At 57.4% G+C, this 10,354-nt stretch overlaps 2 protein-coding genes across 2 annotated transcripts in view; one reads left to right on the top strand and one right to left on the bottom strand.

Annotated features, from left to right (window-relative positions):
- Positions 1–194, top strand: part of CRAT (carnitine O-acetyltransferase) — a 12,501-nt gene extending 12,307 nt beyond the window's left edge. The window contains exon 16 of the mRNA XM_010856959.1: positions 109–194. Coding sequence (XP_010855261.1) covers positions 109–194 — 86 coding nt within the window. The remainder of the gene's footprint in view (positions 1–108) is intronic.
- Positions 195–4,183: 3,989 nt separating this feature from the next.
- The window catches only part of DOLPP1 (dolichyldiphosphatase 1), a 9,462-nt gene continuing 3,291 nt past the window's right edge, over positions 4,184–10,354 (bottom strand). The window contains exons 2-8 of the mRNA XM_010856811.1: positions 9,458–9,558; positions 9,165–9,249; positions 8,975–9,074; positions 8,649–8,747; positions 7,997–8,125; positions 7,409–7,498; positions 4,184–5,646 (exon numbers count right to left, since the gene is read on the bottom strand). Of these exons, the coding sequence (XP_010855113.1) occupies positions 5,610–5,646; positions 7,409–7,498; positions 7,997–8,125; positions 8,649–8,747; positions 8,975–9,074; positions 9,165–9,249; positions 9,458–9,558 (641 nt within the window). The 3' untranslated portion in view covers positions 4,184–5,609. The remainder of the gene's footprint in view (positions 5,647–7,408; positions 7,499–7,996; positions 8,126–8,648; positions 8,748–8,974; positions 9,075–9,164; positions 9,250–9,457; positions 9,559–10,354) is intronic.

Raw genomic sequence — 10,354 nt, forward strand, 5'->3', positions numbered from 1 at the left:
AAGCTCTGAGCCCGCTGCTTGGCCTGCCGGTGCCACAGCCACACCACCTTGGGCTGCGCCACCCACTGGGCTCCACTCCTTTGCTCCCTCTTCCCCTGGGCCCCACAGATCTCAGTCAGGGACGGCCACCCTCAGCAGGGTCTGCAGACCCAAGCCGAGTGCCTTTCGTGGGTCTTCTCCAGCACCCAGGCTGAGTCCAGAAACTGAACAGGAGGTTGGCCCAGGCATCCAGTGTCTCACTCACAGTGGCCTCCTCCTGGGAAAGGAACTAGCTGAGCTCAGCCCCCATAAGGGTGGGGACTGGAGAGGCCCGTCCTCACTAGCTCAGCTCTGCCCAGTTTCTGTTGCCTGCATGGCCAGGCTGAGGTCTGTAGCCCGATCCCTTGACTCCCAAGGACCTAGAGATGGAATTACCTGGAGCTGCGGTCTCCAGGCCTCCCCACAGCTGAGGGGTCAGGGGGCGAGGTGAGCTGGTGGCGGGGAAGCCCATTCTGCATCGTGGCGCCATCTGCCTGCTCTTCTGAGGATGTGGCTCAGTGGGCCTCAGCTCGCTTGCTTTCACACAGCTTGATTCCTGAACCATGTCCTGGTTGTATAGCAACTTATGAGACAGTTAATAAAGGGGAAATGTGTTGGTAAAGAGTTGTTTCAGCTGAGGAGGCAGGCAGGGCAGGGCAGGTGCCTGGCCCTGCCCTCCCCTGGCTTTCCCTGCCTCTGGAAGCTGGTGTCCAGGCAGCCAGTGGGCCCAGGGGCATGCCCCCAGAGGAACCGAGCTCTCAGGTGTGGGTCAGGAAGCCCAGGGCTGGCTCAGACCTCAGGGCTCTGGGCCAGCACAGCAGCAGACCCAGGCCTGCATGCTTCAGATACAGCCCTCCTACCTGTGACTTGGGCTTCAGGTAGGGACAGCTCTGCAGGGGCCTGTGGGCCGGGGCTTGGGGTCTGTGGTCTGGGCCCAAGGCTTCATCTGCTGCCCAGCACCAAGCCCATCAGGAGTGGTGGCTGAGCGGCTGTCTGATCCCAGCCCTTGCCACTGCCTGGGGCCACCCAGTCAGAGCCTTGTATGTGTCCCCAACCCCAGTCACCCGGCACAGTCCCCGTGTCCTGCCACAGTCAGTTGGGCAGCTTATGGAGAGTGGAGGGACTCTGGCCCTAGGGAAGACCCTGGCCCAAAGGAAGATGCTAAGGGTGGGAGGGGACTACGCAGCCCGGGGGTGAGGTGCTTCATGGCTTGGCTAACCTGCGACGTTCACTGAGGGAGGTTGTCTCCGTGTTTCAGAGGATGGAGCAGACTCAGGGAGCACATGCCACATGCCCAAAGCCCCAGAGAGCAAGGAGTGGAGCCCCGACCCCATGGGGAGTGGGTGTCGCCGGGGCCTGGCCACTCCCAGCCTGGCCAGCAGGGTGGGATCTCAGTGGGGAAGGGATTTGTGGGTCCCCTTCAGGGACCTTGAGCAGGACCTGAAGAGAATCCCATCATGACAGCACAGAGGCCTTGCTCTGCAGCTGGGGAGCGGCTGGCCCCCGGTGTCCCCAGGCTGGATCTCAGGAAGCAGGGCCCACAGCAGGAGCTGAGTGCTTGCTGTGTGAGCCTCACTAGGGGGTAGCTGCCCCAACCCAGCTGGGGGCAGTCAGGGAGGGGAGGTAGTGATGCAGGCCAAGGACACGGCAGGGACACACGTCCACGACTCCAGAAACTCAGGTTTTAAGAACTGCTTGGGGCTGACTACAAGGCAGGGTTTTCCCCCAAAATGTTGTCCTTCAGAAGTGAGGTCATCCCTTTGCATTTGGGTTGTTACAGGTTTCATAACGTGGAGCCTCACTCAGTTCTGTAGAGCAGCAAAGTACTGCTTGAGGAAGACACATTTACCTAAACAGCCCTAATCAGTACTCTGGTGGAACTTCCAGGGGAGGGGGGAGTCAAAGAACCATGAAGATGTAGTCATTATCCCTGGGGGTGTGACCTATGACACAGGTCTCTGGACACACGAGGAGAGCTAAGTGTTGGGGAGATCACATACTCCTACAGGATCAACTTTTGAAATCCAGCCAGCTGAATGCTGTGCCAGTGTTTGGAGTAAAATTTCCAAGTACAGCACCATGCATGAAATACAGAAAGTCCTGCCGTATCCCAAATCGCTTGTCTAGTGGACCCAGGAGAATTAGGTCAGCAGACTGAGGCTGCCCAGAAACAGCCAGACCCTGCCCTGATGCCACTGATGCAGATGATGAACTTTTTTTTTTTTCCAAAATGAATGAAAAAGAACTGTCATAAGTTTATATATTTTGTGTAATACATCATTTGAAATTTGAGAATGTAATATATATATAATTAATAAAATCATAAAGAATACTTGGCTTTTGCCTAGATCCTCTGGAAGTTTGTCTCTCTGGGTTGGCATGAACTTGATTTGGGCTCTCTCCATTGGGGAAGTGCAGTGGCTGGAATCAAGGACAGCCCTGGAGTGGGGATGAGGGAGCCTGCCAGGAGGCTTTGCTGTCTCCAGTGCTCTTGCCTGGAGAATCCCAGGGACGGGGGAGCCTGGTGGGCTGCTCTCTGTGGGGTCGCACAGAGTTGGACGCAACTGAAGCAATTTAGCAGCAGCAGCAGGGGCTCATGGGCCAGGACCCACACTGGCCTGGGAGGTGGAGAAAATGGCTATTTCAAAGATGCTCACAAGGACTTCCCAGGTGGTCCAGTGGCTAGGCCTCCCTGCTCCCAGTGCAGGGGGCCCAGGTTCAATACCTGGTTGAGGAACTGGATCCCACATGTTAACAACCAAGATTCCACATGCCACAGCGAAGATCCCCAGTGTGTCAGCTAATACCCAATGCAGCCAAATATTTAAAAAGAAACAAAAAATAAACTTAACAGACTTAATAAAAAGAATCCAAATTTTTTCTTTAAATGCTTATGAAGTGGAGTGAGCGAGGCCCGGTGACCAGCTGAATGGGAAAATGTGGAGTTAGGTGAAGTATGCAGTGGGGTGCTGGGCAGTTCTGAGAGCCCAAGCAGTACAGTGTGCGGACAAGTGCCACCTGGGGTGAAAGCAATGTTTACCTGGGACTTGGGGGGAACCCAGGGCTCATCAGACAGCCCTGCTGCTGTTTCTCTTGCTGCATTCTGGATTTCCTCTGACTTCTCCAGTTTTTCCCTTCAACTGTGTCTAGTAGGCTGTTATTGACCTACCTATGGAGTTGGTGTTTATTGTATTTTTCAGTATTCATTTAAAAATCTGCCAGGGTTCACATTTGTAGTTTCCTATTCTCTGCAGGTATTTTCAAGTTTGTCTTTCTTTTAAAAAGTGAAACAACTTACAACCTGCATCTGATCACTCTGGCGCCTGACGGATGTGCAGGTTTCTTCCTAATACTTGTTTCCTGCTGGTTCTCAAGGACAGTGCTGATTCCTTTTCCACCTGGTCATCTTTGTATTTGGTTCGTGGTAATTCCTTAAAACTGTAACTGAAGTCTAGCGTGAAGGCTCCTTCCTCCAGGGATCTGTTTGCTTCTGCCACCCACATGCAGTGAGGTCACCTGAACTAAATGTCAAGGTTCTGTGGACCATGGTGGGGCACCCAAACCCAGCCTTCGAGCTCATGGGAGGATGGGATTACTTCTGACTCACCTTCACCCTAAGGGTAAAGCTCTTCTGAATCAGCTTTAATGAATTAAGAGTTAGAACCCCCACTCTGGACCCTTGAAATGACTTGTGTTCATTTCACTCCTACAAGGCCTGCAAAACCCAGGTCAGTTTGCAGTTATTTCTTTAAAGCCCAATACCTGTCTGCACACTCAAGAAGTAGTGAATTCAACAAGGAGTGGAGCTGTTTATCCTGGTAGAAGCTGAGAAAGGACAGATATGCTGGTTGTCCTCCGTCCTCAAGGGCTGTCAGTCACACAGAGGAAAAGCCAGGCTTAGTGAGAGCAGAGCCAGCCAGGACGACACAGGGAGGTAGACAGGGGTGCTGAAAAATTCGCGACGGCAGGGAGCTGACCTCAGATCCTGGTGTGAAGTGTCGCAGAGGCCATTGCAATCCTGGCTTTGGGGGCTGGAGGGGATTAGATGTCTCGGAGATCCCTAGGATTTTTTGGTCTTCGCCACACACCTTTGCCCTTCAGGGTCATGTCCCCACAGCTGTGTCCCAGCCCCCTCCCATCAGCTCAGTAAACGTGCTCAAGCTGCCAGAGTTCAAGATTTTATTTTAAAACAATAGTAAACAATTTCATTGATTTTTCTTAAGTCAAACCACCTCACACTTGGCTTGTCTCAGGCAAAAAAAGTAAAAAAAAATAAGGGAAAGAAAGGAAAATGTGGGGACCGATCAACCTTCTCCAAAATTAGGCCCCTGGTCCTGGTGTCTGGAATGGCTTTGGACACTGTCTTGAACAAATGAGAAAAGAAAGCACCAAAATATTGTGCTTCAGCAGCAGGTTAATAACCTCCATAAAGAAAAGGTGGCGGGGATGGGGGGGAGGAGGGGGATCGGAATGCAGATCCTGAGCAGCCTGGTTCAGCTCTAGAAGCTTCCGAGTTTGGAAGCATCTCCTCTCCACAACTCCATTTCAAAGAGACATCAAGATTGGGAGGAGCTGGCCTCTGAGCTGGGCCCTGGGGATCTGCGAATCACACCCCTGACACAGGCCAGGGCGACCCAAGCAGGTTCCAAGCCTCTCCGAGAGGGTGGGAAGGACAAGGAATGCTCAGAGCACACAGAGGGCAGGCTGGGGGGATGGTGGGGGGACAAGACAGCAGGCCACCGCCTCACTCCCCTCGCCAGTTCCCACTCCCTCTGCAGTTTGTTGGAGATGAAAATGAACCGCTTCCGGACAGCGGGACAGGAAAGCTGTAAACAGCTTGGGTTTGCTCACCCACATGTGCAGGCTCTTTTTGTCAGAGAGGGACCACTGTCTTGGGGACAGGGGACCAGAGAAAGCCCTTGTGATGTAGGGTCGATGCGGGCAGGACACAAGGACAGCAGCGCCAGACGCGCGCTCTCTCTGGGCCCGGCCCCACGCAAGAAACACTGACCGAGGTTCTGGAATGGCATTGGCGGCAGGAAGGGCGTGGGGATGCTCCCTCCAGGGCCCCCAGGCAGGCCACCTCTCAGGCCCAGGAAAAAGGGCCTGGGGAGCTGACCTGGGCCCCTCAGTACGCAAGGAGGCCCCCGCAGAGCAGGCTCTGCTAGCCTCCTCTCCAAAATCCCATCTGCCTTTGACAAAACCCAAAAATAAATAGTGTGCATTTTTCACGCCACCTGGATTTCCTGGCCCTGTGACCAGAGGTGCGAGCCCTCCTTCTCTACCCCACACCCCGGTGCCCATGCCAAGGGCACTCTCTGCCCGACCGGGGACTGGCAGCAGCACTGCGAGGGTCTCTGGCCATGAGCCCCCTCCCCCGCCAGCAGCAGGCCCTCCAAGGTCCTGGCTGAGGGGCTGGCTCAGCCCTTTGGTCCACTGTGTTCATCAAAACTAAAATAAGCAAAAAAAAGGCTCCACTCGGTGACTTGGATCTGTAGAGGTCTCTGCTTCGTCCCTGCCTGTCATTCCATCCTTCCTGCAAGGCATCATGCAGGCCAGATCTGGAGGCTGGAGCCAGCCACGCTCACCCGTCACTGCAGCTTCGTCCCCAGCTTGCGCTGTCTGTTCCTACAAAATGGGGGTGGGGGCTCAAATGAGGTGGCTCCTGGCGTTCAGTGAGCCGCCCCCTCAGCTGTCCCCTTTGTACCCCCAATCCCATCAAAATGAGTGAATGCCCGCTCCCAGGGGCCCCCGGGGTCAGCATGAGCCGGGCCAATAGGAGCTCGTGCTCAGGGACCTGGGACTTGGGGCAAAGGGAGGGTCAGTGTCTCTGCTGGGCCTGCACCCCAGGTACTCAGCTCTGGAGTCCAAATGCAGAGCCAGGAGCCAGGGGCAGGGCTGAGGCCAGGATGAGAGAACAGAGGCATGAGGGACCTGGCTGGATTCCACAAAGTCTGGGGAGCTCCCACTTACAAGTGGGATTCTGTTATTATCAACCGAAACAGACAAGAAGATAGTTGAGTTCTCCTTCTGGGATGTATAGAAGCACAGAGAGGGGAACTGCTGACCCAGTGGATCTCAGTACCTGATTTGGGGGTTTGGCTGTGCCTACAATGGGCTCAGGAACCTGAGGGAAGCAGGGATAGTCCTGTTCCTGGGAGGGCCTGGCTGAGGTTCAGATAGGAGGATGGGGCTCGTCAAGAGTCCCACCTGAAATGCAGAAACCCAACTGCACCCATGGGTCCTGGATGATGCAGTCCCAGCCTCACCCTCTGGCCAGCCTCCTTCTTCCCCTGGGCTCTGGCCACATCTGCCTCTATCTGCTGACTCAGAAGCTTTACACAAGCTGTTTCCTATGCTGACAGCATTCTCCCTGCCAAACCCCAACTCCAATGGTCCCGCTTTCTCCCACCACGCCCAGCCAACATGGCCAACCACCCCACCCCTGAATCACGTTCCTGCCGTGGGCTCTCAGGACCAAGGCACTGGTCACACAGGTAGGCGCCTGATTCCTTGTGACCACCCCCTGCCTGCCCCCAGCACACAGCCTGGCACAGAGCAGGGGCATGTGGAGGTTTCGGTGAACACAGGGAGGGGCGGGGTGGCTCCAGGAGCCAGGTGGAGAGCCTGGGCCAGCTGCAGCCTCCCACCAGTAATGGGATTGCCTGTTCTAACCCCCTCAAATCCCCTTTCCTCGCGGAGACGGGGCTTTACCTCTAAGTTCATTAGGATAATATGGACCATGATGTCCTGGACACATGTCCCGACTGGGGGGCCCCACCCTATAGCTCCTCTCACCAGGAACCCAGGGCTCCTCAGGAAACCTCCCAGGCTTGCATGGGAGCCCAACCTTGCCTCAGCTCCCCTCTGAACCTGGGAAGGAGCCAAGCCTTCCCCACCCCAGCTGGCACCCCACCCAGGATTTCAAGTGCTTGGAAAGGAGAGCTGAGTCAGAAAGTAGCAAAGTCAGCTCCATCCTGACTCGCTGTGCAACCTCTGGTGCCCCTAACTCGCTGTGCCTCAGTTTACCCTTCCACAGGAAAGGGTCTGGACAGAACAGCCCCGAAGGACCCCCTGAGAGTCTTGGCCGCCCAGCTCTCTGGTTCTGGGCCACAGAGGTTAAAAGCATGGCTCTGGGCTCAACAGCCTGGGTTCCCAGTCTGGCTCCCACACCTGCAGTCTACATATCCTCAGTCAAGTGACTCCTCTCTGAGCCTCAGTTTTCTCATCTGTAAAATGGGGTCCAGGGGAGGACTCAGTGAGGCAGTATAAGAAAAGTGCTTAGACAAAGGTCTGCTTCTTGGGGTGCCTTCCAGAAACAGGACCAGTGCTGCCTGAGGGCTGTGCCCCACTGAGCCAGGACCTGGTGACTGCAGTCCCCTTGACTTACCTGGCTTCTGCTCGGGTTACTGTGTATTCAAACCAGAGGACATTGGGAATAAGGCTTGTGTCTCGGATTAGGAAGAACTCAGAGATAGGCCTGGAGAGACAGACACCCAGAAAGCCAGGACCACATCAAGGTCTGTCACTGAGCTGGACGTCCCCCCCACCACTGGGCCAGCAACACACCCTCCCCCTGCTGATCAGAATCTTTGCCTGGCCCGTGCTCCCAGGGCCACTGAGAGACTCAGATGGGCCACAGCTGTGACACTCGGGCAGGGACATGGCCCCAAGGTACATACAGCCCAGAAGGACACACGCTGCTTTCCAAGTCCCCGAGAGGCCAGGCAAGGACAGAGGCTGGCACCTCGGCTTCTGGACTGAGAAAACCCCTGGGGGAGATAGAAGCCAGGTGAACGGGCCCTGCTCCCTACGCCCACCAGAGGCCTGGGCACTGGGGCCCTCCCCGGGAGACTGAGGCTGGGGTCAGCACGTCTGGGTCCCCCCACTGACGGCCCCTTGGGAGGAGGGGGCCCAGGACATAGTGTCTGGGACGGTGGTGGGACAGGGGACAGCAACACAGGCGGGAGGCAGTTACCAGGCTGCTATCCTAGGGAACAGCGGGGTGAGGACCTCCTGGGTGAAGACGAACCAGGCGACGGCCATCAGGCCCCCAGCGACGGCCCCGTAGAGCACTTGCCCCCAGGTATGGTACAGCAGGTAGACCCTGGGCCAAGGGCAGAGGCAAGTTCACAGAGCTGGCCGCACACAAGCCTGCACGGCCTGTGCCCCACGCCCGAGTGCCAGCTCCCCTGGGGACCCCTGCACGCACACGGGAGACACCCCCAGAGAGGACAGAGTCCTGGGGCCACACGGACTCAGAGCTGCTTCCAGAATTAGGCAAGGGGCCACACCCCAACAGGGGCTCCCGATGCTATAGAGGTGAAGGGACAGCGTGGCGGGGACACGTCCAGCCCTCGAACTTGGGAGTTTGTCTGTGAGGGACTGCTTCAGGACATGGGAACAGATGGCTGACGCTGGGACCACGGGTCCCACCAACAGCAGAGAGCAAGGATTGGGAGGCAAGGGACAGCTGGAGCCCTGGCCTTTTAAACTAGAGGCTGGGGGCCCCCTTCCTGGTCCTGCCCGTAGGCTCCAGGGCTCGGGTCCACCGTGAGGTCCCAGAATCCAGCCAGACCTCAGTGGGCAGAGTCAGGGCGGGGATGGGGGGCCTCTACCTCCCGCTGTACCTGCTGTAGGAGACTAGAAAGGCCACGGTGAGGAGACCCAGCGAGAGCACGTGCCTCCACAGCAAGTCCAGGAACCTGGCGTTGTTCGTTTGGTGCATTCTGGGAAAACAACCCTGTCAGGCGGCCTCAGCCCACAGCCTGGGGCCCTGGCCCCTGGCCCCTGCACACACAGCCCCTGGCCCCACATCTGCAGGCTCCCTGGGCGCCTCCTGCCTTCGCTGGAGCTCCTCCCACCCCCAGGAGAGGCCAAGCCCCAGCCAGCGGGCATCCCAAGTGCTCGCAGCACTTTGGGTCCCCGGCAGAGCCCGGGCGGGAAAGAAGCTCACCTTAAATACAGAAAAAGGAAGGAATAGATGGAGAAGAACCACATAAACTGGGAGTGACTGGAGGGCATCCCGTACTTGGTGCCCACTGCCGTGTGGGGACCTGGGGAGGAGAGAGAACAGGGCGTGGTGAGGGGACGCAGGCCTCCCCGGGACACCCTCACCTGGGGGACTCCCGAGGCCCGGGCCCTACCTCCACAGGGCCGTGGCTCCTGGATGACGTGTTTGATCAGCCAGTTGACCCCCTCGTTGAGCGCCAGGCCCCCCAGGAACGAGATCTGCCGGGAAGACGTGTAGTCAGTGGGGCCTCTGGGTAACCTGCCGGCTTCTGACTGAGCCTCCCAGCCCCGGGGACAACCTGGAACCAGCCAGGAGGCTCCACACACTTCAAGAGAGATGGCGGCGCGGAAGGGAAAGCTAAGCACCTGGGATGGGATGGGGAGGCCCCTCCTCCCCGGGGTGGGGCCGTGGCGCAGCGGGACTCACCGTGTGCAGCTCCCGCTTGAATATAATGAGGGTCACGAAACCAACAATGACAAATACGGGGCTGAGGCTCAGGTAGGCGAGGACGTGGCCAGAGAGGTCACCTGGGAAGACAGGGAGGACAAGGTGAGGACAGGATCGAAGGCGGCCTGGCCCCAAGCAAGTCAAGTCGGGCCTGGGGCAGAGAGGCGGTCCCAGCAGGGCCCCAGAGGGCAGGGCCAGGTGCCTGACTGGGGGCGCCTCTGGGTACTGGCTGACCACACCACCTCGGGCACAGACAGTGTGCCAGGGTGTTTACTGAGCCCTCAAATTCACAGATTGTGAGTGTGAAGCAGGTACGTCACTGGGCCCATTCCACAGATGAAGCCACTGAGTCCCAAAGGAGTCACATGACTGGTCCAAAGTCACACATGCAGGAAGGAGGCGGGATCTGACTAAAACCCAGAGGAGGAGATGGTTGGATGGCATCACCGACTCAGTGGACATATGAGCTTGAGTGAGCTCCAGGAGTTGGAGTTGCACAGGGAGGCCTGGCGAGCTGCAGTCCGTGGGGTTGCAGAGTCGGAGACGACGGAGCGACTGAACTGAACTAAACTTACCCGTTATCTCGCCAAAGCAGGAATGTGAACCTGGCTTTGTCAGGCCCCAGAGGCTGGACTCTGGACCAGGAGACAGCCCAGCAGGCACATGGATGCCTCTGGAACACAGCACTGTGCTGAGATGGCCCCAGCCAAGCCCTGGGCCTCCAGGGGAACCTGGCACTCTCTGGACAGCACATGGACTTGGGTCTACACTGCAGACTCGGACAGGGAGCAAGGCCGGTCTGCTTTGCCCACTACGGCCGCCTGTTGCAGTAACGGCTACCCACTGCCTCTCTACTGGCAAAAAAAATGGCCGCCT

The sequence above is a fragment of the Bison bison genome, unplaced genomic scaffold (genome assembly GCF_000754665.1).
Source record: "Bison bison bison isolate TAMUID 2011002044 unplaced genomic scaffold, Bison_UMD1.0 scf7180017864375, whole genome shotgun sequence".
NCBI classification, from domain to species: Eukaryota; Metazoa; Chordata; class Mammalia; order Artiodactyla; family Bovidae; genus Bison; species Bison bison.